Source organism: Aphanomyces astaci (genome assembly GCF_000520075.1).
Source record: "Aphanomyces astaci strain APO3 unplaced genomic scaffold supercont1.24, whole genome shotgun sequence".
In the NCBI taxonomy this organism is placed as follows: Eukaryota; Oomycota; class Saprolegniomycetes; order Saprolegniales; family Verrucalvaceae; genus Aphanomyces; species Aphanomyces astaci.
The window spans coordinates 439,526-466,434 of NW_009798287.1; the positions used below are offsets into that span (position 1 = coordinate 439,526).

At 48.0% G+C, this 26,909-nt stretch overlaps 6 protein-coding genes across 8 annotated transcripts; 2 read left to right on the top strand and 4 right to left on the bottom strand.

The window, feature by feature from the left end:
* Positions 1–87: 87 nt before the first annotated feature.
* On the bottom strand, positions 88–533 carry H257_09733 (hypothetical protein; the record flags this gene model as incomplete). Its single annotated transcript, XM_009836061.1, has 1 exon — positions 88–533. The coding sequence occupies one exon, from the start codon at positions 531–533 to the stop codon at positions 156–158; it is 378 nt and encodes a 125-aa protein (XP_009834363.1). The 3' UTR covers positions 88–155.
* Positions 534–1,201: 668 nt separating this feature from the next.
* H257_09734 (hypothetical protein) lies at positions 1,202–1,592 on the top strand. The gene has a single exon (XM_009836062.1). It carries the CDS (start codon positions 1,256–1,258, stop codon positions 1,460–1,462), a length of 207 nt encoding a protein of 68 aa, XP_009834364.1. The 5' UTR covers positions 1,202–1,255; the 3' UTR covers positions 1,463–1,592.
* A 950-nt stretch (positions 1,593–2,542) lies between these two features.
* On the top strand, positions 2,543–8,802 carry H257_09735 (hypothetical protein). 3 transcript variants are annotated; one of them, XM_009836064.1, is made up of 3 exons: positions 2,543–7,768; positions 7,814–8,020; positions 8,101–8,802. In XM_009836064.1, exons 1-2 carry the CDS (start codon positions 2,569–2,571, stop codon positions 8,017–8,019), a joined length of 5,406 nt encoding a protein of 1,801 aa, XP_009834366.1. In that variant the 5' UTR covers positions 2,543–2,568; the 3' UTR covers position 8,020; positions 8,101–8,802. The 3 variants fall into 3 exon arrangements, with proteins under 3 accessions (XP_009834366.1, XP_009834365.1, XP_009834367.1); XM_009836063.1 differs by having other exon boundaries at positions 7,818–8,020; XM_009836065.1 differs by having other exon boundaries at positions 7,833–8,020.
* A 188-nt stretch (positions 8,803–8,990) lies between these two features.
* Positions 8,991–10,500, bottom strand: H257_09736 (hypothetical protein). Its single transcript, XM_009836066.1, has 4 exons — positions 9,793–10,500; positions 9,453–9,735; positions 9,294–9,398; positions 8,991–9,232 (listed from the first exon to the last, which is right to left on the bottom strand). Exons 1-4 carry the CDS (start codon positions 10,489–10,491, stop codon positions 9,111–9,113), a joined length of 1,209 nt encoding a protein of 402 aa, XP_009834368.1. The 5' UTR covers positions 10,492–10,500; the 3' UTR covers positions 8,991–9,110.
* Positions 10,501–12,165: 1,665 nt separating this feature from the next.
* On the bottom strand, positions 12,166–24,200 carry H257_09737 (hypothetical protein). Its single transcript, XM_009836067.1, has 24 exons — positions 23,632–24,200; positions 23,433–23,569; positions 22,991–23,160; positions 22,733–22,926; positions 22,134–22,267; positions 21,713–22,059; positions 20,830–21,024; positions 20,421–20,679; positions 19,643–19,871; positions 19,388–19,554; positions 18,715–18,919; positions 18,316–18,533; positions 18,098–18,229; positions 17,787–17,896; positions 17,415–17,610; positions 16,598–16,754; positions 16,186–16,552; positions 15,346–15,646; positions 15,061–15,257; positions 14,877–14,998; positions 14,626–14,802; positions 14,050–14,439; positions 12,787–13,082; positions 12,166–12,430 (listed from the first exon to the last, which is right to left on the bottom strand). Exons 1-24 carry the CDS (start codon positions 24,145–24,147, stop codon positions 12,244–12,246), a joined length of 5,403 nt encoding a protein of 1,800 aa, XP_009834369.1. The 5' UTR covers positions 24,148–24,200; the 3' UTR covers positions 12,166–12,243.
* A 378-nt stretch (positions 24,201–24,578) lies between these two features.
* On the bottom strand, positions 24,579–26,909 carry H257_09738 (hypothetical protein; the record flags this gene model as incomplete). Its single annotated transcript, XM_009836068.1, has 2 exons — positions 24,579–25,549; positions 26,889–26,909. The coding sequence occupies 2 exons, from the start codon at positions 26,907–26,909 to the stop codon at positions 25,013–25,015; spliced, it is 558 nt and encodes a 185-aa protein (XP_009834370.1). The 3' UTR covers positions 24,579–25,012.

A 26,909-nucleotide genomic window follows, 5' to 3' on the forward strand; every position in this document is an offset into this window, starting at 1 on the left:
CCTAACCAGGGATCGATCTCACATCGAGCGATTCGTTTACTTCGAACGGTTGCGGGAAATGTGGTGCCCAACAAGAAGCCGCCGTTGTTCGTTCTTTGGATAAATACATATATATATATAGTTAGTTATACAAGCAATGCAATCACAGCCGTCGTTTAAAGGGTGCTGGTTCGAAGGGGCGAGAGGGTCGGGTTCTGAGGCACTGGCACCTGGCGCATCCACAAGGCAGTTGGGTACTTGGAGGATGAAGTCGCATGGCGGTGCACCATGTCGTGGGGCACGCGAGCGCCATTCATCGCGACTTGGGGAACGCGCATAAACGCATTCAGCGCGGCGTCGAGGAACGATGGCGAAGTCATGATGTGCCCGTTGCAAATTGAACAATAAGCAACGGGCAAACCGATCTTCGACTTCAAAGGCAACTTGACGAACCAATCAGCGCTTCGAATGGCCATGACAACCACCATTCGCGTCTGTGATTGGCTGTCAGTAGGCACCATCTTGAGCCCCAACTTCTTCTGCGGATTCTCCATGCTAACGTTATGTAACATTCCTAGAGTATGTACATAATGCGACCACCTTTTAATTTAGTGTGCATTGTCCATTTCAATCATACTCGGAGTATCTCACACCGATTTACCGTGTACTAGTGCTTCAAAGTAGCACTGACACGTTCGAGCGGTTGAATTGACCCGAATTCCAAACTCATATATAAAACGACGAGGGCCATCACTCTTGGACGGTGTAAGATGCCACCATCATTCATTCTAAATACATCACCATGAATATGGACAGTTCGTTCAAATTATGTTTCATTCGATGCGCTAGAAGCAAAACACTTGGTGCTGTCATGGAGGGAAAAAGCAGAGTAAGTTTGCCTGTGCAGCCTTGGAGAAAGCAACCCAAGTACTACAGTGTAGTCTGTAATACCATGTAGTAGTAGTATACTAGTACTGAGTCTTTACAGTGTGTCCAAATATGTTGTTGAACAGAGGTGAGTGATTATTTCAACCGGATAGAAACAGGTTGAAATAATCACTCACCTCTGTTCAACAAATTTCAATGGCAACAGTTCGTTCGTTGAAGATTGCCGATCAAATAGCCAATCCAATCGTTGGATTGCCCTCCGTCAGGTTTTTAACGCTTCTGATTGGTCGATGACGGTTGATTAGGCAATCGTGGAACCATTGCACCTTCGACGCTTTGGACAAAAAGTGTCGACCCATTTCCAAACTCGTCCCAGCCACTCCACGTCATGACCACCTCGACGTGCTCCCGATCCCGATCGATCAAAACCTTCGCAGAGAAGGCGCTGGATATGTTCATGAAAGCGCCCCAAGTGTCCGTGCGTGGCGCTCGCATCCCCAGCGACATGAGTGCCCGAGCATCCACGAGCAAGTCGTGGGCCCACCTGTCCGAGTTCCCCGTCATTCGACGCTCGTCCGCGCACAAGGTCATCTAGTCCCGTGGACGCATCAAAACAAGAGAATGTCTGCAAGCGTGAAGGTCCCACGTGAAGTGTTCGAAGGGTTATCCGACTGTTGCATCCAAAATATATATTCCATTCACAGTGTTTTCGTCGATGGTTTTCTAGTGTTTACAGTTAATCCGAACCAGCCGCATACGCGGCGTCGTTTGCGGCAATACATGATGCGTGGGCTAGATATCCACGCTCGAGTAAGGGCCGTAGCTGTCGACATAACTGTTACAGTTCGGAACTATGGTGCAAGTCATCTAACAGATTACAGAATAATGCCTTGTCTTTCTATTCCAACTTTGTATTGATATTTTTTAGGAAAATATTAGCCGTAGAACCCAGAAAAGCTGTTGCTAAGCAATTCAACGACAAAGGCATGTTAACATTGTTGACTTATGGTATCTGATGCTATATCATCACCATTGCAGAAAAAAATGAAAACTACTACTAGTATTAAAAATCTCGTCCATCCTAGGGGGTTAATACTATGAATAGTACGTACTAATATGTACGTACTATGGTGCAAGTCATCTAAAATGTGCCTGGAGGCTGCAGGAAATGACGAACGTAGCCATCCTATATATATGTCTAGACGAAGGAGTCGAGTTTTGGTGCAAGGCGACTTTGCATTCTGCTGCTCAAATCGTATAAGCTGTGGACTTGAAATTTTGGCCGCCAGTTTCGACGTTCTTTGGAAAAGTATCCACGAGAATACCGTTACGTAGTATTAATATAAAATAAATATTGTCGATTTGATACAAATTTGGGGACGGGGTGCAATCGAATCGCGCCGACCAAACCGATCCACAATCGATCTGATTGGTTGAATTTCATTGGGATGGTTTTGATTGGCTAATAATTTTGAGCTCACCTGAGGTAGCCAATCAAATCGATTTAAATTCCAACGAGAAACCACGCCACAACACGAAATTTCACTCGAAAGCACAATATGTCGTAATTTTAAAAGATAACATCAAAATATGTTCTATCATACTGGCCTACACATTGAAACTGCCGAAACCGCTGCACGTAGTTGGCGAAACCGATATAGGTGCAGTTTTGAATTCCCCCACCTCGACATCTACTGTACGATGCACGGCGAGCATGTGCACCAAAGTTTCTCGCGCACCACCACCAAACCGCGTGCATCTACGGGCACCGTGTCTCAAAATTGGATGCCCCCACTACTGTCGGCACAGCATCCGATGGTGACGTCGGCGTTTCCACCGGCTTGTGGCATGATTTACATTGTCCTATCGCTCGCGCTCAGCGCCTACTACGCCGTGCTTGTGACTCAGCACTTGGCTAATGACTTATGGTGGCCCAACTTTAACGCCACGGGAGCCCACTCGTACCTGGTGAACATGATCAACATGGAGCTCCTGCATGCTATTCGGGTAGGGGGAGTCGATTTTGCCGCGTTTGATCCAGCGTTGGCCTTGCCTCGAGATTACAGTCGCGTCGACACTGCCAACCCCATCTCCACGACATACAATCGAGCGTTGTTGTACTCGCAACGCTTTGACTTTGATAACATCATTCCCACATTGCGGGTGCCGTTCGCTGGTATCGTAGTCCGATTCACCCAATACTGCTGGGTCGACTTCAACCAAACGTGGGAAACTGCCCACACAGACGCCCGCCAGGCCCGATGTAACCAACGGTATGCGTCCAACGGGGCTGTGTACTGGGAAACATCCTTGCGGAACGTCAAATGGGCAGCCTTTCAACGGGCGTTTGGGGGGGCGGAAGGCGCCTTCACCATCACGATCGCCAATGCGATCCTAAAACATCCGCTCGGGTCGTCGTATCTCAAGTACTTGTCGCAGTGCAACGGCAACGTTCCGGTGGCCGACGAAGCCGCGTACTGGCGAGCGCACAACATCTCATTTTTCCAGCTCGGGTTTGAAAATTACTTTTCCGTGGGCATAGTGGACACGGTGAACGTCGTGAACGCCCTCGGGCTCCAGCAAAGTTTGACCATCAAGCAAGTCGATGCCAAGACGCGCGGGTCGGGGTGGACGACCATGCTCATGAGCTGGGGGGTTGGCAACGACTTGGCCATCCTCTCGAGTAACGGGCACTCCATGATCCGAGGCGACCCTGCCAATCTGCAGTTTTCACCCGCTTGTACAAGTCAAGCTATGGTGGACAACGGAGAATGCGCACATACAATCGACGAAATGTACGGCTACGACGACTCGTATCCAGTCGTGAACGCCACCCACGCCAGCATTGGCCCGTATGGCAGCGTGGATTTGATGCTCATGGCGTTGCCCATTGAAGTGTCTGCAGCTGTGACATCGTGGCAGGCCCTCGTCACAGCTGAAATTCTCCGTGGGGGGGCGTTTTATTCTGCCATGCAAGACCAAGCACTTAACGACCCCGCTTGGCTCGACCCCGTTCCTCGAGAATGGACAAATCCCAACTGGCTCTACATGGGAGGCGACCCCACGTGTCCGACGCGGTCCCCCGTCCCGTTTGTGCAATCGTCGTGGGCATTTGACGTGTCGTGCGACCTCCAATCCCCGCTCGAGTTGCCCGTGAGCAAGTTGCAGTTGCTCTTTGCAGTTGCTTCGTTCAGCTTATCCCACGAAATGGATGAGATGACTGCAGGTCAAGCTGCGACACTGTGCGGTCTCTGTACGTCGGCACGTTCAGGCACTTGTGAGAAGTTGGTCCTCGCGGCTGTCAAGGCATTCCACCAATTGTGCCGCATCGATCAGCCAACGTCGTGCCATGATTTGGTACCAGCGATGTCGTCAGCTCAGAGTGCCGTGTCAAGTTCCAAGGTCGGCCTAGTTCAGTTTGCACTCGATACAGGCAACGACGGATCGCCATTCCTCTTGCAACAGGTCCTGCTTTCAGGTACTACGTCGGACGAGAATCTCTGGGATTTCTTTGGCTGGCTGTACGTGTACGAGTGGGCATCTGCAACTCGTGAAGTGGTGTCCTTTCAAGGCGATGCGGGCGTCCACACGTTGATGTCGGACGCGTACGAGCCATTAACAAGTCAGGTCAAGGCCCTCGAGGTACCTGTGAGCGCGTGTCAGTACCTGCGTGCGATTACCATCTACGTCACATTTGGCTTGAGTGTCGTGGGGACGTTGGTGTTGGGGTTTGCAGCTGCCCAACACTTGCACGTGAAGGGGGCCAACTTGTTGTGTTTCAATCGTGTGGCGGGCAGCGTATGGATTGGTCGGCCGTTCCAGCTGGTTCGAGGCATGACCGCGCTCATCGTCCTGGCCACGTCACCGCTGGCCTTTGACCAATCGCATGGGTACGCCAAGTTTTGGTTTCGCCCTCGTATGTGGTTTGACGTGTGTGTGCTTGCGGGCGAAGCCACGTGGATTACGTACGTGTTGCAAGACATGCTGCTGCTGTTTCTGGGCAACGTGTTCCGCCAAAGCTACGCGCCGGTCGTGGGGACGGCCGTTGTCTGGTTGGCGCATGTGCTTGTGGAAGTGGTGTCGCCGTTTCAAGCGTCGATGCGGCTGGATCGGCAATGCACGTCCAGCGATTTAGAAGTCAACATCCGATGCAGCAGCGGCGTCGTGCACGTCGGTAGCCTCGATCGAGTGAATTTACTCCTCGCGATTCAAGTGTCGGTTGTGTTGGGCACGTTTGCGCTCTTCAAGGCGTGGCACTGGCTGCGGCAGACACCCCACCGGCACCGCAAGGATAGCCACTTGCTCATTTCTGGGGTCGCGCTAACGTTTCTCCATTTGGGGGACGTAAATGCTGACGGCGACGACGAAGCCCTTTTGATAGACCGTGCCACATGTGCCATGTGCGGTTTGCTTTGCTACCGCGACTACGTGTTTGACATCAAGTTGTGGATCTTGGTGCACGATAGCCACGCCAACGCGAGATCCGCCGTGGACAACATGAAGCAGTTTCCATCGCCCAACCTTGCCCTTCCTTATATGGACATGTCCACGACAGTGGACGTTGTGGCCGTCCAGAGTGCGCGACACCACCGTCGGTATATGGCCATTGGCTTGGCTGTCGCTGGCTGCGTCTACATGGCGCTGTCCGTGGCGGGCTCCGTGTCGTTTCTCCTCGTGTCGCATGTGAGCATGGCCAACGACTTTTGGTGGGGCTCGTTCAATGCGACGGGGGCCCACGCGTTCATCTCGACGTGGTACAATGGATTGATGGCAACTGCAATTTCAAACGCGCCGCTGGGCCAAGTGCACCTGAATGACATCCAGTTCATCGACCCATCTCGAACGTACGCTGCCAATGCTACGACCACCGCCGTTCCAGCCCTGTACGCGGCGATGGTAGTCCATGAATCCGCAGCCGACTTGGAGAAAATTGTCACGGGCCTCCGCCAAATGGACGGGTGTAGCCTGCCGTGGATTGCAACGCAGTATTGCTGGGTGGACTTTGGCAAATCGTGGGAAATGGGCAATTCCCTCGCCCGACAACGCCGTTGCGAGTCTCAGTACAGCGACAATGGAGCCGTGTACCTGGAATCCGTGCTTCGCAATGCCCAGTGGAAGGAATTCACGTCGTGTTGGGGCCAGTCGCTTGAGATTGCACTGGCACGAGACCTTCGCCAGACAATGCAAGGGGCATCTTGGTGGTCCAGTGTGCAAAATATGGACACGACAGTCCAAGACGAAGTACAGTATTGGCAAACACAAGGGGGTATTCAGTACTTTGACACGGCCTGGCAGAACTACAAAACGATCGGGATCGTAGAGTCGTACGGGATTCAAAATGCCTTTGGACTCGTGTATTCGATGACGCTCAAGTCCACCAACGGGTCGTTCCGGTTGGCCTTGGAAACGTCTAGAAAAGCGTACTGGGGGCTCGCGGCGGACCTCTGGGCCGTCACCTCGTCCACGCTCCCCATCATGTCAAACCGGAGCTTGATCCGACACAGCGCCAACTTTGCCTTCCGAAACACCTCGGTCGCATCGGTCATGGCGCGAAATAGGTCGCTGCCGTGGCCCTTATCTGGCCAGTTTGCCACGTTCGATGCCGTCGTGGGTCCATTTGGGTCGGTCGATTTGAAGTTCATGCCACGCCCAACCTCCCTCGTTCGGTTTGTCCAACAAGCAAAAGATGTTGTTTACACTGCGATTCGCCTGGACAACGATACCAACGCGCGGTACATTGGGCTCGCAATTCCTGGCCAGTTTGGGGCGGTGGTGCCGTCGTGGGATGGGCTTTCCTGTGCGGGGGGGAACATACTTTGCCCCGAAGCCGCCGCGGACACGGCATGTTCCAGTGGCTTGGGTCAATTCGTCGGGGTAAACACAGTATGTGGCCTCCTCCAAGGAGAAGTGTTGACGCCCACTCCACTTCAATCAGTCTTAGCTGTGATTGCAGCAGGGCTGGCGCGTTCAACCATCACGACCACCGACTTGACGAAACCATGCGCTTACATTGCCCCGTCGTCTCTGTGCAAGCGGCTTCTCTACGCCCCAATCATGTTTGCTTTGAATTCGTCCGGCGTCGCCAGTGCTCTTCCGACGCTCTTGGCGCTGGCTCAAGTGGCGAGTGCCGACGTCCGCGCCGCCAATGTGAGCATCGTCCAGTGGACGCGGCCGCTGCAAAGTCGCGGCCCACGGACTTTGTCCAGCATCTCCTTCTTCGCGGCCAACACGACTGTATTTCACTGGCATACGTGGCACTTTATCCTTGAGTGGGCCACCTTGAGCCGCGAAGTCGTATCGTTCCAAGGTGACGTCGGCACCGTCACCGTCCTCACGACGTACGTGGCGGCAGTGTCGGGGGCATTCAATCCACTGGAGGTGCCCGTCAACGTCGCGTACTACATGCGCATAACGTGCATGTACACGACGGGCGTGATTGGCATCGTGGGGGCGTTCGCGTTCTTGTACGCATTGGTGAGCAAGTTCCACGTCGAGGGGTACAACATGTTCAAGATCAACCGCGTGGCGGGGGTCGTGTGGGTCGGGCGGCCGCTGCTGTTTCTCCGCAGCATGACCGCCATTTGCCTCCTCAGCACACAGTCACTTGAACTTGTGAAAGATCGGAACCTCACGTACTTTGCCAACGTCCAACGCGCCGACATGACACGCATTTTCGTCACGCTCTTGTCGGCCGGCGAAGTGTCGTGGCTTGTGTTTGTATTGAACGACATTGGCACAGTCATCACCAAGCAATACACGCAGTCGTACTCGAGCAAGTGCGGGGTCGTAGTCTGGCTAGTCTCGGCCGCCTTGTCGTTTGGCCAGCCCATTGTGAATACCGCTGATGTGGGGCGAACCTGCGACGTCGACGCCGTGGACTGGCAACTCGTTTGTTCTACAGGTACACCACAACCAACCAATCAATCAACTTATCGAGGTATACAAGCAAGTACATGTGTATCTAGGCGTCGTGCACATTGGCAGCCCCTGCCGGTTTTGGGTTCTCATTGGGGTGTGTGTGGGGGCGACGGTCGTCTGTTTCGTGATCGACTACATTCGGTTTCCCCACCTCGAGGGGCTGCCGCGGTCGTCGCTGTTTCTGTCGTCATCGGCCAAGTTCCTCTTTTCTATGGACGGGTGGACAGAGTTTGAGGTACTGAACGTACATTGTACATTTGGCCCCCGCGAGTGCTTGAGCAGACGGAAATGTGACGGGCGGCCACTGCTACGTAGGTGTACCACTTGGACATGTCGTCGGCCGCCATGAACGGGATGCTCGCGGTGCCGTGCCCCCACGGGTTTTACATTTTTGACGTCAAGACGTGGAAACTCATGTACATTCCGGCGCAGCACGGCATCCGCACCGAACTGCTCCACAGAAAAGGACGAAGTTACCTTCGAAATGCCATTCCCCTTGCCGAATAAGGTTGCAAGGTTGCACCCCCCCCGCCATCCCAAATATCTGGTTTGGACACGTGGGGTTGGAAAAAATAATAGACGACCGTGGCAGAGGTTCCAGGGGTATATATTTCGAATGGATTCTAGCACAGAACAACCGATGATGGGCAAACACAGCCCCCCTACATCCAAAGCTGGGGCGGCCAATTGGGACGCTGCTGACAACAAGCACTGCTCCAGAATGTGTAGTTGCCGTCCCAAGTTGGTTCGTTCGTATCCGCTACGCACACGAGTTGCCAGTCATTAGCGTATCCACATTGTATGTTGGGCCAACCGAAGCCGACTTCACGACGAAGTTCGATAGTTGCTGCCGACTCAGCCCAAGGTAACAAGCAGCACAGTGCACTTGGTCGAGTACGACTACGCGTGATTTGGATGATCCCCTGACCGTCCGTGCCAATAATGTCGTTGAGCAGTATTGAGTGCATTGGAGCTATAGTAGAGCGTCAGTATACTGCATAGGTCGAATAGAGGAGGTCGGGTATCTATTGTGTTTTCAGCCCAAACAGGTAGGTTCGATAGCCCAATCCTGCACACCAGTATTTCCCATCACAGCCCCAAAAGACTAAGCTATGTGAAACTCTTCACAACGGGTGTACTGTGTTGTTTGCGTAGTTTCACTTTGCACACATCAACCATAGACTTTTTAAACGTGGGCCACGTGGGACGGCATATATATATATATATATAGGTATATTTAACGTGGAATTGTGCTCGTAGAACAAACACCCTCCAACCAAACAATATGCTAACGCTATCATGGTATTCGTTTCAACAGGATGTGCTCATAGATGGACGACAGTTGCGTCGTCGGGCGTCGTTGGGGGGGGCACGCGTGAAATAGAAGGAGGGGGAGGGGTGCTGGTATGTAGTCTTTGCCGCTTCTGGCTGACTTCCGCGAACCCTTCTACAATCCACATTCATACTCGGTTAGTTGTTCCTGTTGGACTGCAATTCGTAGCTCATACCTTGGATGTTCAAGCGATGGGCAAGCGCCATAAAGTAGTCACGGTGTCGCATAAACATCATCTCGAGGCCGCTCAGCAGACCCGCGTCAAGCAGAATGTTGCCTTCTGTACACAAATCCATCCATTATTCACATAGAAAGATCGAAACGGTGTACGTACCGTTGTCGACGTATTTTTCCGTCGTAGAAAACATGGTAGCTCCAAACCGCGCCCGCATGAAATCCCAGCAGCTGTCGGCGCGCTCGGCCACCACGTCGCGGCCACAGCTCGGATCTGCGCATGACTTGCGCGCTTTAAACTCTTGGTCGCATCGCAAGCCCAACGACGGCTCATTTACGACAGCCGCCCGGAACTCTCGTTTGAGTCGCGCATCTTGCCGGTCCACCAGTTGCGCCACGCGGTACGCCCGCTCGTTGGCATCGGGGAGCAGCGCATACTCTTCCTGTACATGAAAGATTAGACTCGAGCAATGTGGATACACAGACAAACACACACGTACAGCCCACGCGCGACTGCGCTTGAGTTGGTATGGAGTGAGTGCTCGCCTTGTGTCGGCGGCGCGGATGGCGCGCTTCTCCATGTCCACCGTTTTGGTCGTAGATTGAGGTCCGTGGGAGGTTGGAGCGAGGGGAAGGTCCTGCATGGCGAGGTGCCACGCGCTGGCACTAGCGTTGCCGGCGAGGACGATGCCGCCCTTCTTCTTGAAGCGGTGTCGTTCCGACTTGAACCATGTGGTGATTTCGTGCGATGGAAGGCCAAAGCGAATGCCCATGTCAATGAGCGCCTCGCGGTCGGGGTGTGGATCGCGAAGGAACGCCAGCCGAAGCGCCAGTTGCTGCTGGATGGACTTGATGTTGTTGCCAGGAGGCGTGTACGATGGCGGGGGGACCAGTGGAAAGTAGCGAGCGACAGGAGTGACTTTGTTCATTCGGCGAACACCGCGCTGTCGAATGTGGCTACTTGACGAGTAGTCGATGAGGTCGTCGGTGTGCATCACGTGCGCAAACTCAAGCTCGCCTCCAGCCAATGAGGCGGATGTGGGGACAGCAGCAGATGCACCGCGAGGGGATGGAATATCCAGCGGCATAGGAATCTGCATCATGTCAAGTGGTGTAGTTCCCAATTCCAAATACATCGGTGCCGGGCCAGCGGCGAGGTCGTCATGGTCGACATCGTCGTCGCCGCCGAAGGATTGCATACTTGTCGCCAAACAAATGCACGATTGCCAACCAGTGCGTCCAATCATTGGCTGAATGCAGCGCTAACTATCCAATCATATGCAAGGGCTTCGGTGAATGATTATGTCCAATGATAATTAGCATGCAGGATTATTTGCAATTGTGAAACCGTACCCACCACTGTGGATGCTCTGTACACTAACGTCCAGAGGTCTACACGTTCTTGTGTTTACAGCTCTACTGTATGAATGCCGTCAATCACGATGACCTTTGTACTCTAGTGGTCATAACAAGATGGCCAGAATGAACGCGTCGTCATGATGTTGAAGCAGTTACATTTCGTCCTGTAACCGACAGGTACAGAACTCGATACTAAAATTGATGTCGCAATATTCCAAGTTGCGTGTGATTGCGTGTGATCAAACATTTAGATCGTGGAGGCAACAGGGGTGATGCAGGACGACACTACCGCCGCCCCTGGACGCACTTGAAATGCTCATGGATGCCGCCTGCAGTTGGGGAATATAGTGTGTATTCATTCGTAGGACATTTGTCCGAGTTTGTCTACGGACTATTATTTCGTGGCCAGGCTTAGCTCTACAGATGTGGAAACGTTCCTCAGTACCCTACTCAGTCAGGCACAAATGGGCAACCTCACGTTATTCCACACGAACAGCGACTTCGATCTAACGTTATTCGACGAAATCGATTTTACTTGCATCATGTGGTCCACAGCTCTTGCTAGATTTCCTTGGCAACTGCTGTACACATCACTGCGGAGGCGAAGCTTGGACCCCGACCGACCGTACTTTAATGATGACGGCGCAGTGTTATCATGGGCTCGATTTTGAACCAGAGCCACGGCGCATACACTAGTTTGGCCTCGAAACGACACAAAAAAGTTTGTGCCAGAAAAGTACTACCCGCAATCAATGCCCTATTCACCAAAGCTCGACTGTTTGCACCACATTGTGGTTAGGAGTACAATAATGGTGGGTCCACCGCGAGCTCGTTTCTGTCCCCGACAATAGTAATTTCGTTTTGGCAGTCTCGAGATCTGGTCCAGTGGAAAACACCGATGCAGACTTTTGAACGACGATGGCATCGACGACACCAATGGCACTCGGGTACGAACCGTCGGTTGTTTCAAGAATCAAAAGGGGTCCGAGGTGGGCGGGGCGGGGGGTATGAGACAAACCTAGTGGAAGGCGCTGGCTGCTGCTACCTGTCGACGCCAGCATCCTCGTCGAGGCTAACGTCAGGATTGGCTTTGATTTGGACTTTGATATCGTGTACCCACCAACCAATACCACTGTCTGTATACTAGTATTGGTCAATAGACATCGAATGGGTCCCCGCACCACAGCGAATCATTCGACGACCTTTTCATTCACTCGATAACATACAGTCGACCGCGGCGACTCGTTCCATGACATGGAACGGACATGGAGGTATTTAATATTATCCTGTACAACGATGTACCATATTGACATCGAGTTGTGGTGGAGGGTTTCACCCGCAATGAAAGTCGACACCCTCGTAAAAAATAGTATGCAGGAAGGCGCGGCAACTCTTTACGACGATACATCAACCATCGCCCCCCCCCCCCGCCTAAATTGCCTTGGTCTTGCAATGTTGTTGATCGGCCAAAAGAGACTTTAATTCACCAAAGTAGTAAAAGCGGTGTATTGTATGTAGCTTTCCCATGTGAAACTGCAAAGTCGGAGTAATGTGTAGTAGTAGTTGTTTAGAATCGTATAGTTCGACGAACGTTATAGCGAAATGCTCAAGTCGGCTTGGAAGAACGAGTCCCCGAGCATCTTGGCCAAGATCTGGCTCGACGGGTTTACAGGGGGCGCGTACATTTCAAACGTCAGCGGCGCGCTCGAGATTTTGCTCAAGTCCAGTCGGAAAAATGTCCAGCAAAACACATCGGGCTTTTCCGTGTGGTAGTCGTACCTACACCTCGAACGTTTCAATATATATATTTAAATTGTAGCCAATAATTATTTCTGTTCGTATATATATCCGTCAATCCGTCACAGATACATTTGCCATCTCAATAAAGTATCAGGTAAATCAACATATGTTCATTTTGAATATTTAAATTCAAACTTTCTATAAAATCAAAATGAATCATTAATATATTTTCTCCTTGAACGGACAGAAAAATAATAATCCAAGCGGCGGTATATATTACTTAAAATAATAATATTAATTTAAATCTAAAACTGTATCAACACGCACTATGTAGTTAGCTATATATATATATATATATAAGGTACATGAATAGTGTATATATGTATACAACATACCGAAGCAATTCAAACACTGCCACACAACCCTCCGTCATGTGCTCGAGTGGCACTTGCAAATGCCAAGTGTTTCCAAACCACAGGGACGGACCGTCTTGAATCAACGCGTCGGGCGTGTGCTGCGGGGTGTCGACGACATTCCCGCGCACGTCCATCACGTAAATGCGAAAGTGCGGGGTCTGCATCACGGCGCCAGCGATGGCCACCGCCGACAACAGCACCGACACGTACGTGGCGTTCTTGACTTTGTGGGGTCCCTTGGGGCGGGCGAGCAAGTTAAACCGATCGGTCGGTACCTACAGCATACATATACATCCAATTTAGCGATGTGGGGGTTTGTACATCATGAGATATATATATATATCATATTAGCCACGTGCTGTCGAATTTTTGCCGCCCATCCAAACGTTTGATTTGGCGACCAGGGACAATACCATATATATATATGTACATATATCCGAATATTTGTATATTATAGTTTGGTCAAGCTTCAATAAGATCAAATGGATTCGAATGTTGTTATTTGGCGAATAATGACTCACACAAGGACAACATTGGGGTGAAATGTATAAATCAGAATATATATAGTCAGAGTATCATCGCTCCAGTGTACTGTAGTTCCAACCAGAGGGTACAAAAGTATAAATACGTCGATACATCCACTATATATAACATTCAACCACCCTAAAACTCGATCTATAGACTTTATGAACATAATCGCATACAAGCGTGGGAATGTCACTATAGTTGTGCTTATCCTATCTACTCAAGGAGCGGCATGGAGACTGAATATCGACTTGACAATATATATATTGTCTGTCTTTTACCCAATATTTGGACTACTTTTGTGCTGATTCTTTGCCAAATCTATCGATCGATATTCTTTGTACTGACTTTTGTAAATATCGTCCAGTAGCACACTAATTTCAGTCACACACTAATTCGGTGTTGAATTGGTCCAAGAGTGGATTTGATTGGCTAGTTGATTCATGTTTTGTGTTTTGATTGGTCGATCATCGATTGCATTTGCCAATTTGGTGATTCTGCTCATTCGATTGAGCACTCAAACACTCCAATATTTCGAATTAAATGAATATATATCGTTACAAGAATAATCAGCAAAAGTAGTATATGTAGTAGCCAATCGGATACCATCGTCAACAATAATGCAATTCGTGTGTGTGTGTGGATATGGCAAATATCAGCATTCCACGAGGCCAAATTTGAACGTAAATGGACGACAACATGAGTAAACAAACGCACCGAGACGACGGCGCCAGGGGCCAAGAGGTCCTTGGTCGACTGCTCATCCGCCATATCCAGCGGAGTTTGCCCCGCATTATTGGTTACAGTCACGAGCGCGCCCTTCTTGAGCAAAGATTCGACCAAATCGTCGCGTTCTTCGTGGACAGCGTAATGCAGCGGCGTGTTGCCAGCGTGGTCTTTGGCGTTGATGTCGGCGTCGTTTTCGATGAGCCACACGGCTGTCTTGACGGCTTCAAAGCCTTCGTCCTCTTGGTTTTGCACGGCCAAATGCAGAGCCGACTCGTGCTGGTTGTTCTTGGCGTTGATCCATTCCTTTCGATTCGACCAATCGATGCAAATCATCGACGGATTCGGCGGTACCAGCGTGCCAATGCGCACCATGGGCACCTACAACACATGTGCAATATATAATATATATATATATATTGAGACGATATGAAATATGAAACCAAGGATTGAACAAGATACACATAAGACGACTACACAAACCATATAAGGATACAATAATGCCCGAAAGTCTCTCCATTCATACTACCAAGTAGATATAATATATATATATATATATTTAAATACCTCGCGAATCGCCTTCATCCAGTCGTGAATCTCGGCCTCCGTGTCGGCCACAAACGACACGATGCCGTACGGGTCTTTGGCGCATTTCAACCGTGGTGACAAAATATCAAAGCAGTTTTCAATCGTCGTGGCACGGCGCAGCGTCACGTCTTGCAATTCGATCAATTTCACTGGAATCTACAAATATATATATATATATTATTTATATATATTTCATCGTAACACGCAAATACAAATCACACACAACGTACTCTATCCGTGGACGACTTGTACAGCGCCAATACGTATTCGTCCAGCACCACATGTCGCTTGGACGCCATCTTCGCGCCGCTGGCCGTCCGAAGCGGCCCGGCCTTGAGCACTTTGGTCGTATCTGTTGTAGTGTATGTTAGTATGAACATCGATATAATATTATCATAAGATATATATAGTTACCTGGAGGCAATTCCACAGTTGTTAGCACCGCGGGGTTTGGAGGCATCGCCGACGCACTGGACACGAGCGCTCGACGTTTGGTCTTGCCCCCGGGGGTGTTGTTAGCTCCCCCTCCCATCGATGGCGACCAAAGGGGGGTACCCACTGGCGACCGCGGGGCGGTTTGGCTGAACGAAGAGTCTTTGCGCAGCATATCGCTAATTGAATATATCGATATATGTACATTAAAATGCCTTGCTTAATTTTTGAGATGGTGAAATAGCAGTGTGGATAACCACCACGTACGAGCCTTGGTTGACGGGGGAGTTGTTGCTGTTGGCTGGAGACGCGGACTTTCTCGACGTCCCGTGTTTGGCCGAGTCTTGCGACGGGTTGATGCGGTTTACAATCTTGGCCAAGTACTTGACCATGTCCAGATGTACGAGGCGAGCCGCGTAATGCAGCGGCGTGTTGCCGAGGTTGTCGCGCCCGATCACTTGGTCTTCCATGCCGGGGATCTCGGACAGCACGAACCGCGCCAGGTTGAGGTCGCCGTTGAGGGCGGCGATGTGCACGAGCGACCGCATGTGGTTGTGCTTGTCTCGAACTATTTAACAAAAGATGGATGGGTCAATCACTTCGGTGCTCCATATACATATATATATATATATATATATTATTGACAGGATCGATGTATACCTCCATCACCATCGCATAGGTATACATCATACTCATAACAATGCCACTTTGTCTTTTATTCCATATATATATATATATATATAATATATATATATATCGTCGTTGTGTATACGAGTGTTCAACGAATTCATCAGCACAAACACATATATGCTTTCCAACGCGATAAACACATCGCATATGCAGATACTTTGCATATCTCATAGTCCTGCTTATATATAACTATATATATATTCATCATATATATACATATATTTTAAAATATATTTCATCATATACATATGATTATATACAATTCATCATATATATATATATATATATATACAATTCATCATATATCTATATATGTTTCGTCATATATATCTATATATATATATATATTGAGAGCATTGATAATGTCAAATCGATTCGAAACTGGAGATATATATATGTGTGTGTGTTTCATCGTACCGCGAACCATGGTAGCATTGGGAAACTCCTTGTCCTGGGCCATGGCCAAGATCGTGGATAAGTCGAACGCGTGGGCAGCTGCAAACATTTGGTCGATTTTCTTGTGCAGTCGGATGCGCGCCAGGTACTTGCGCATGAGCGCTAGGACGCGAAGGAGGCCGCGCCGCTGGGTCTGCATCTGCTTGCGGGCGAGTTTGGCTCGGATCGCCGACTGCACTTTGACGATAAGACCGATGTGGGACATGTACTGGCGGCGCGCGACCACGCTTCGCCATCGGGCTTGCAGACGGACAAACCCTGCGCGGGCGCGGAGGTACCGCCGCCGCGCCAAAAACATGCGAACGCACGCCGTCATGGCCGTCGCCGCCTATGAAGAGAGGCATGATGAAAATGGAAGACGTGACAGACCGACCTGTCGGGCAGCGTGGAATCGCCGACGTTGGGGAATCATTTTCCCAAGCGATTGGATCTGGACGATGGCCCACCGTTGACGCTGGTACGTCTGGACGCATTGATGGCGGCGCCACATGGCTTGGATGAGCACAAATTGGCGCATGATGTGGCGATAACTACGGTTGTATGGTTAAAAAATATATAAGTAGATAGTATATCTCAGTGTCAAATGACTGGAATTCCCGTACATTTGACACCATGATAAAAAAAGTTTTTTCGAAATAGGTATATTTTCACGGGAAAAGCAGATTCGTTGCACTTCGTATTATATACAGTATACTACAGTTTCATTGGCCAAATTGAAACATTGTTAACTCAAAATTAATCCACTGCTGTGTCACTATTTAGGGACAAATCAATGGGAATAAAAATGCTCTAAGGTTGAATCAGATCCCAAAGATTTTATCTTGGATAAATTATTGGTGTTTTCTCATGGTGACAACAGTTCCAAATGTATGGGAAATACGGTAGGTTACCTATATATATATATTATATATATATATATATATATTGTCGTTTTCACCAAATTTGGACTGGGCAGTTCATTCGAGAAATCGACCCGAAGCACAATTGTATACCATAGAATAAATGTATAACATACTAAAATTCAATATAAATAGTTCAACTGGGACAAATGGGCCAAAGCCTTGGGCCGGACTACCATTGGTTGGAATTTAGGTTTGAAGCAATTTCATTGGCTAGTCGATGTTGTCGCTATTCGATTGGACTACCCACTCTACTACTTGGAATCGAATGCATAATGCAAGAGGACGTACTGTTTGCGCTGCAGATACCGGCGCACAAGGGACTGCACGAGCACAATCTGCCGCTTGGTTTTCAGATACGCCCGACGCGCAATGATCATGCGACCAAACGCACACAGCCGCGTGGCCATCTTCTTTTCCCGAAGGAACTTGCGCCGCGCCAACGACCGCCGGATCATGGCCTGCGACGCGATCGTAGCTTGACGACCTGAATATCAACACGATACATATGTGGAAGTGAATGATCCCCCAAACCATGATATATCTTCTTTTATGTTCATATATGGAGAAGAAATAATTCAAAGCATTATTTATATATTTGTGCAAAAGTGTGTTGAATTGGTACATTATTTGTACAGAATAAATACGAAAAATAGTTTGTACCTTGGATGTACAGCGTGCGCACTCGGTTTGCGCGCCACCGCGCTTGGACCTTGACAATACACCGTAGTGCCGCGCGGAAGTGAAGGCGGCCCAAATACCCTCGGACCATTCTACCAGTTTATATTAGTAGTAGTAGTTCATAGTAGTAATAGTTCATAGTAGTAGTAGTTCATAGCAGTAGTTCATAGTAGTAGTAGTTCATAGTAGTAGTTCGTAGTAGTAGTAGTTCATAGTAGTAGTAGTTCGTAGTAGTCGTTCGTAGTAGTAGTTCGTAGTAGTAGTTCATAGTAGTAGTTCGTAGTAGTATGTACCTTGAAATGGCCGTTTGCGCATTGGATCGAATGTGTGCTCGAAGGCGGGCGTTCTTGCCATACTTTAAGCGGGCGAGGAAGCCTCGACCCACGGCGTGGATGATAATTGCCGCCTGTCGCTGGCGTCGATACCTACAACCCATACACACACAAAACCAGTTAGTCCATATATAATAAAAATCGTAATAAAAATAATCATAAAAATACTCAATACCGACCGTTGCACTGCCAGGAATCGTTTGGCCGACTTGGAAATGGCAATCGCAGCATGACGAAGGCGAAGGAAGCGCTGGCGCGTCACGTACGCCTGCACCGATGCTTTGACGATGAACCCACTTTGTTTGAGCTTGGCCACGTATTTGCGAGCCAAGTACCCACGAAAGTGCTTGGCAATCACAGTTTGGGCTTTGGGGGCTGCTCGCAAGTATTTTGCCAACTAGACAGACAAGATTGGTCAATACATGTATCCATACATACAGGCAATGAGATGAAGTATTGATCGATATACAAGACGAGGGGCGGGGGACGGAGTCCATGGGATGAAATCGAGCGTTTCAACATATTTTTGAATACATATATATAATATTATTAAATATATACATTTGAACGGAACGTACCATACGAGCTTTACGCCCTCGTTCGCCGGCTTGGATGCAAATGGCCGCGCGCTTCATGCGCAGATACCGACGGCGCGCCAGCCATCGCCGGACGCATGCGTTGAACGACGTGATGCGATGGCGCAGGCGCAGGAACTTTGTGCGCGCGACAAACATGCGCACGTTGGCTTGGACTTGAATGATGGCGGCGCGCACGCGGAGGTACCTTGTTTAGAACATATATGAGATATCTATAAAATTCATATATGCGTATCTATATATATATATATATATTGAGAGCATTGATAATGTCAAATCGATTCGAAACTGGAGCCTTGAGCAGAATCGAATGTGTTAAGAGAACGGACTAAAGAACTGTCTAAGCCAATCAAATCACGCTCTGGTGAATTTCTGCCAATCCAAACGATTGACTCGACCCAGTCGTCCCTCCACATTGACCATATACATTTACATACTGATATATATCTTTGTATAATATAGTTTGTACAAGCTTCAATTGGCTATTTGGCGACATGATTCACAAGTCTAAAACACTTGGGTGACATGCACAACAACAATATCAACACACATATCTTGTGTAGTATAGTTTGTACAAGCTTCAATTGGCTATTTGGCGACATGATCCACAAGTCCAAAACATTTGGGTAAAAATATCAACACACTCGCCACGTACTGTTTTCGCTGGAGGAACCGTCGGACGTAGGCTTGGGCGGTGATGGCGGCCTCGACGCGCACCTTTCGGATGGCGGCGTCTAGTAGCCGCAGCTGCGAGTCACGCATAAACACTTTTTTATTGCCAAGTTGCCAATTGTCTCGTTCCACGGCGTGGGTCAAAATAAGCTACACGACATCGCACAAGGATTGATATATATCTTGATTTTTTTTCTTGTTTTGGATCACAGGATGTATATATATATATATGACCGACCTCGCACTTGTCCTTGTCACCAACGGTGGTAGGGCGTGCCTTGGTCTTGGCGGCGTACACGTTGTACAGGAGTTTGTACTTGAGGTAGAATTCGTTGAACGTGCGGCGGACGGGGAACCCCGAGCGTCGAATCCGCACCGTCTCCATCACGCCCAAGTAAATGAGCTGGTTTAGAATCAATTCGGCATTCCAGCCTTGGGGAAACCGCACGTTGTTGGGCTTGACGCAGCTACACACACGTTTAGTAGTAGCGTCCACGTACGTACGTTGAAGGTTTAGAGACGATGATGGCATGGATATATATATATATATATATATATATATATATATTGTCAAGTCGATTTGAAATTGGAGGGGGAAGTGAGTGCTGCTGCTGCTGCTATATCGAATGAGCAGAATAATCATGGCAGGCAATCGATCGATTTTCGATTTTACACATATTAAAGTTCCTTTTGTAATTGTAAATACCATATCTTCTGTATTGTTCAAATGAGAATAATAAATTAATCCAATATAATATGAATTTTGAAATCTTATCGTACAATCCAAACCCAACCCACGAATCAAGTGGCCAATCCAATCCACTCTTGGACCAATGCAACAATATCGAATTAGTGTGAGCCTGAAATTAGTGTGATACTGGACGATCTTTCCACACAAACGTCAGGACAAACAATATCGATCGATCGAATATCGATTTGGCAAAGAAAATCAGCAAAAAATTGTCCAAATTTTCGGTACAAGGACAATATATATATATATATATATATATATATACCGGACAAACGCAGGAGTTGTCGTGTTGAGTTGCTGCATGAGTTCGGTCATTTGCTCGCGGAACTTGCGGCCCACGGTCATAGTACCCGTCATTTTCGTCATGGACGCGCGCTTGAGTTTTTGGTCGCCTGGTGGAGTGGACGATGCAAACAACCCGCGGAGGAACGCCATGGTGCTGCTGTTGGTCAGATTCAGCAAGTCGTTGTGCAGCGAGTCGTTGTTCTTGTCGAGAAACCCGGCTACCTTGTACGTCACTTGTCCTTTTGGCCAAACAAACACAACCACATATATATGAAAACACTATTTTTTTATCTACATATAATAATTTAATAATAAAAAATGATACAAAAAATAATAAAAGCATACTAGTATCGTGTTAAAATAAATGTATCATCGATGTACGTACGTACCGGCATAATGCTTGATGATGAAATCTTCGTTGCCAAAACGAGGACGGATATAATTGGCGTGTTTTTCATGGGTTTGGTGTAATTTTTGGATAAAATTATCGTCCGAGGCGCGGCGGCCCATCAACGCTTGCTCGTCCAGCAAGATCAGGATCCCCAACGGTCGCTTCTCAATCAATTCCAAGCACGGAATGTTGTCTACAAGAGTAACCGATTAAATATATTGTTTAAGTGTTTATATTCTAAACTGGAACGACATGGAGAATGAATCGGCACAAGCAGAAGGATATAACCAATCAGATTGCAGGAAATCAACATCAAAAAAGTCGAATTAGTGTGAGACTTCAATTAGTGTGATTCCAAACACTACCGGACACCTTTTTACATTCAAATTTCAGTACAAAGAAGAATCGATCGATCGATTTGGAGATTTGATTGGCTCTTTCAGAAAGGACAAGTATATTCAATTAATCAAAAACTCTGGCGTGATTATTCCATATTGATCAGACAAACCACGCGACTTTTAAAAGTGTATAGCGAATTCACAATACAATTGTCCCATGCATGTCCTATTTTCGACTGACTACTCTTGAACGTTCAAAGTGGCAGCGGATTTGACATACTACCAAACAAATATCAAAATATATTGTGGTATATTTATTCGATACGAATAATTTCCAGACCCATAATCGAATGATCTCGCCGGTGAATCGAATAATCACGAATCATCGACGCTATTGGCTACTCCATTTTTGAGTGGATTTGATTGGCTCGAAAGGACACATATATTCAACCAATCAGAACTCGAGCGTGATTCAATATAGACAAACCAGGCGAATTTTGGAAGTTTATAGTAGCGATTTCACAATATCATGGTGTACAGTACCTTGGAATGACAATTTCGACCAGTCGATTCCTTCCTCCACGTACACGTCTTGCTCGTACACAAACACGTGCTGGTTGAACTGCTGCTGAAGCATTTCGTTGGTGTAGTTGATGCACAGCTGCTCGAACGAGTTGACGGCGAGGATTTCAAACCCGAAAATGTCCAAAATACCAATGAACCGCGACGCCCCGACGTCGTTCATTGGCACCGCGCCCGTCATTTGCGCCGTCGCCACGTTGATGCGGTCCACGAGCCAATCAAACAAGGCCGAGTAAATCGCTTTCGCGAGCCCGTTGCGCGATTTGCCAGCGTCCACCCCCGACAAACAGATCTCGGCCACGCTTCCACTGCCAACAACCACACCATGAAATACTCTTTTCATATATATATATTATTCGCTGCATATATATATGTATCGTACCGAGCGCCGGCACTCACAGTTCGCATGCACAGAGCAAACTCAAGTTCGCGGGGCGTCACCTCCAACAACGACGCCAGCACGGCCACTTGGGATTTGTCTGGACACGTCGCTTCGTTTTTGGCATTTTCGACAAACTAGAGGGTAAATAAATAAATCCATTTCGGTATTATATTATTTCAAAAATACAGTACAGCACAATACAAGTGCTGGTTCGTGGCCTTCAATTTTTTCACACATGTGTGTACAATCGCTGTGTCGAAGCGTAAAAAATATATTGTATGTATGTTTAAATGTAAACATATATGTATAAATATATCGACTCTCCCAAAAGTATTTATATACTAAAGCGTCGATAAATTATACTGTATACATATGCATGTCAATATATATATATGAATCTCCCACAGTGGTATCTTTATATCGATGGACGTACGGATAAATATATTTATACATGTGTAAATAAATAAATATATATATATATACGCTTCCCCCGTCAGTATTTATATAGCGAAGCGTCAATCTATTCTATGTGTAAATATATATATATAAATATGAATCGCAAAAGTCATATATTTTGCATACAAAGAAGATACACGTACGTTGAGGTTGCCCAGATGCAGGACGGACGCGACGAGAGTAAATATGTTGTGCTTGAGGTCGGCGCTGATGCCCATGACGTCCATCGCGTCCACGAGCTCTTTGAAGCACTTTTTATCGTTTACTTCTGGGCATTGGATGCAGTGGCCTTGGTTCAAGTACACGTAGTCGTCCGCGCGTTCCAAATGCAGCGCCGCTAATTAGTGTGAAATATGCCGATAATTAGATTTTTGTTATATACGCTAATAAGACGATCGTACCTCGCTCGGCGTCGGTTAAACCGGAACAAATTTGGTAAAAAATGTGGTAATTGCGCTCGTTCTCGGAACACCCGACGATTCGCGACTTCTCGAGCAAGAAATGGCTGGTGCTCGCGCCGCAGATCTTGCCGTCGCGGTCGTAGTTGATTTTGATGAATTTGCCAAAACGACTATGGAATCCAGATGGTCAGTAAAGCGAGGGACAACGGCCCAAATCAACACTGCCATGACAGTTATGGGGCACTAAATCGAGGGAACACGGCAACACACCAAACAGATTCTTGTGCGTCGGACCAAAGATGCATACACATCAACAGTTTCTAGGTCAGTAAACCGAGGGAAAACGACGAAAACTAGCAACATCAATGGGATATGGCGTCTTTCTGGGCAGTAGACCGAGGGACAGCTGTGACATACGAACGTTCAGTATCGGCATAATTACCTCGAATTGTCGTTGCGAATGGTCTTGGCGTTCCCAAATGCTTCCAGTAGCGGATTACTCTGTAGCACACATTGCTCGACGGACCCGCCGCCGTTCACATGGGAGGACTTGGACGACTGACTAATATTCGCCAAGTACTACCACATCGATGCATCATCCACTGAGCTCATCAAACATGTGTGATGGGTATGTATGTTACCCGCATGATGTACTTGGCAGCTTCCGTCTTTCCGGCGCCAGACTCCCCCGAGACCAAGATGGATTGGCACTTTCCCGTGCTTTGCAACGCGCGATACGCGCCGTCAGCGGTGACGTACACGTGGGGCGTGGGGTTTTCCTGCTTGCTCAACGACCCGATGTCGGGGAAGTTGTACAACAACGGGATGTTCTTGTACGGGTTGATGGAGATCAAAATGTCCCCTGTGAACGTGTAGATCAAATCCTCCATGTACCGTCGACGGAGCAGGTCCAAGAGCGGCGCTTCGTGCAAGTTGTCCATGTCTGACACGTTCGGCAACAGCATCGAATGCGACGGATCGAATGGATGGGTTTGCGACACGTTGAACTTGTGCTCTTCGTTGTCGTCGGGGGTGAGCACAAAGAGAGAGTCGCCGTCGTCTTCGACGATGGACCCCAATTGCCACACATTCCGCGGATCCGGACACCATACCTTCTCCCCTTCGCGTCGAGCTTTCGTTGCCGTCGAAGTCGCCATGGAATTGCCGCACGCTTGTTGCCCGATTGTACAATTGACTGTGAACGACAGGGCCACTTTCATGAATTTAGTTAGACAAAATCCTCGATTAAGTCCGATTTGGCTTACTACTTTCATGAATTTAGTTAGACAAAATCCTCGATTAAGTCCGATTTGGCTTACGAGTGTTAGCCATTTCCCGTTCAAATTGAAATGAATTTCCAGTCAATAATGTGAAATGCAGAAATATTGTAAGATTTCACAAGTGCAGTTTCACGAAAAATGTTCACATCAAATTGAAACGTTAACTATAGTATAGTGACCATAAGGTGATGAATTATACTACCCCTTAGTATACAATAAATATTCAATCATCATGTCTACCCTCCCTCACCCATCATCATCCTCCTTTATCCAAATCATACACCAGAATATATATGAAACAAAGTATGTTTCAAGTATTCATGTTGATTTGAAAATCGTCGTGTTTCGAACGTGTTCATTTCACATTGACTGGAAATTCATTTCAAAAGTGGTGTAGTAATTCGACATTGATTTCTCCGCATTTCCAAACCAGGGTACATAGTCCCCAGGAAAGATGGTTCCTTCAGGTGAATAACGCGCTGGGGTGCTGCAGCAGCTTCATCGGGGCGATGTTCCCCAGTACAAGACACATGGTCAAGTTGTTGAGTATTCTGCGTTGGTGGTGGTACGTAGCAACAATTCCGATGTCCGCTGTGCATGTTCAATGGTGCGCCGGTTCCAGTAGCAGGTGCATCATCGATACTATCCACACTGTGGAAAATGGGCTGAGGATTCCACAGTCCAAGTTCAGGCAAGTTGTGTCGGGAAGGTCATTAGATTAAGGTGGTGTAAAGCAACGAGGTCACTTGGTTTCTTGTCGGGTGATTTGGTGGCTTGGCGTGAATTGGGCGTCCCGAAGCGACGTGTAGTTCATTGCAGACGTGTTGGTGGCCACAAACTCACGGAAGGGTGCCGTGGATTGCATTTGCTGGGACTGGCTGATGCATGTGAGCACGTTCTGGAGCTCGCCGCGCCGTCGATCCAAGACTGCATGTGGGGTCAGCTTGATCAGGACGTTTGTCCACAAGTCCCCCGTCGGCATCTTCGGCAAGGCGAATCCGAGGTCTATCAGTGCTTCGTGCAGCGCCGCGAACTGCGCATAACGTTTCTGGATCACGCGGATGTTACGGTGGGGTGACGTCACCGCACGGGTTTCGTTGATGACGACGGTGAATTCCACGTACGATCCCGTGGCCGCCCTGGCGTACTTCCATTCCTTGATATGGAGCACAGCGGTCGTGGCGGCATTGTCCTTCTCGTACGTGGGGGTATTGTGGTGGCTGGCAGTCATGATGTGGTCGACGAGGCAAGTTGAGAAATCTGCCATGTGCTGTGTCGTCTTTGATTACAACGTTGGTCAGAATCGTCGTCGACGAGTTCTTTTGCGCAAATTAGGAAAAGTTGATGAAAATGGAGTCAAATTTCACTCATTTTTCACGAATCTCGAGATACTCATGTTGAAGTCAAACGACGGCGTTTGATTGGCTCATGCCTGTATGTGCAAATTTTTAGAATCTTGCCTGGTTGAAAAATTCGACAATTTTTCAAGGCTGTCTGGCTGCTGATGTCAGTTAACATTCCTCTTGCAGATACTACGGTATAGTAACTGTAAGCTTACCTTTTATTTGAGTGCAGCAACAAATCGGTCGACAAACTGTTTCGCAACCTTGTTGTGCTCGTGCAAATGTACCTACAGTACCAGTTTACAGTTACTGTGTACTACAGTGTACAGTAGCTGGGTTTGGGAATACCGGGTACAGTTAGAAGTACGAGTATGTAAATGTAGGAGGTTACCAAACGAAGGGATATCGTTACAGTAACAATGTGTTGCTTTATCGCCAGGTACTGTAGACTACGGAATGCCGCACCAAGGGTGAGTACGTGGCCTCCCAATAGCCTTAGCTTGACCTCACCAGGTCAAGATCCCGTCGTGAAGGGCACAGCCTGTAGATACATCTGCTAGTAAATCCAAACCATTGCATCTGTCTTTGCTACAGTTCATCTATGATGTTGCTCCATACCGGTATCTTGGGGACGCTTGTTGCTTGGACTGGTAGAAGTAATGTTTTTCCGTTGATTTTTTCTTTGGAAATTCGGCAGATAACATTACACTGAATTACAGAACGAACCTCTGAATATGTTTATTCGCATACTAAACCCAAGGTTAAAATACGTCAACAATTGGCACACTACTTTATCGAGGTGATTGTGTTGCATATGTGATGCGTTAAACGCGCTCGACTCGGATTGTGCGAAATACATTGCGAGCGTGTCAATACCCACCAGCCAGACTGTAAAACTTCGGAAACACTAAAATTTACTAACTTACTAACGTTAGTACACTTCTATTAATAGTACATATGGTGCACGTCCTCTATAAACTACGAACTTTTTACAACATTTTCTGACTTCAATTTTTTTCATACTACAGTAGTAGTCATTACTCAAAATTTCAGCAAAATGAGATGACAGATCTCAATGTGGTGAAGAAATACATGTACTTGGCTGCAACTGCCACGCGAACAGGCGAAGGGAAATCGCAACTGAGCCCACCTCGCCAGTGCCAGTCGAGACCACAACGATGCTCCCTCATACAAGCCCCAACCCATTGTCGTGAAGTCGATCCAGTGTGTTCCATTGGAGCCTCCAAGAGCAGTGCACAAGAAGGGACCACTTACGCTCGCAGGGAGGTTCACCAT

Bases quoted from the DNA above. Each gene is read 5' to 3' on its own strand.
- H257_09736 (XM_009836066.1), bottom strand. From the start codon at position 10,491: ATGCAATCCTTCGGCGGCGACGACGATGTCGACCATGACGACCTCGCC. The intron at 9,736-9,792 runs GTACGTGTGTGT...TTTCATGTACAG, and splicing joins AGCGCAGTCGCGCGTGGGCT to GAAGAGTATGCGCTGCTCCC. The intron at 9,399-9,452 runs GTACGTACACCG...ATTTGTGTACAG, and splicing joins GGAAAAATACGTCGACAACG to AAGGCAACATTCTGCTTGAC.
- H257_09735 (XM_009836063.1), top strand. From the start codon at position 2,569: ATGCACGGCGAGCATGTGCACCAAAGTTTCTCGCGCACCACCACCAAA. The intron at 7,769-7,817 runs GTACACCACAAC...TATACAAGCAAG, and splicing joins GCAACTCGTTTGTTCTACAG to TACATGTGTATCTAGGCGTC. The intron at 8,021-8,100 runs GTACTGAACGTA...ACTGCTACGTAG, and splicing joins ACGGGTGGACAGAGTTTGAG to GTGTACCACTTGGACATGTC.
- H257_09737 (XM_009836067.1), bottom strand. From the start codon at position 24,147: ATGGCGACTTCGACGGCAACGAAAGCTCGACGCGAAGGGGAGAAGGTA. The intron at 23,161-23,432 runs GTAATTATGCCG...TGGATTCCATAG, and splicing joins ATTCGCAACGACAATTCGAG to TCGTTTTGGCAAATTCATCA. The intron at 15,647-16,185 runs GTACGATGAAAC...TTTGTTAAATAG, and splicing joins CAATGCTACCATGGTTCGCG to TTCGAGACAAGCACAACCAC.
- H257_09734 (XM_009836062.1), top strand. From the start codon at position 1,256: ATGACCACCTCGACGTGCTCCCGATCCCGATCGATCAAAACCTTCGCA.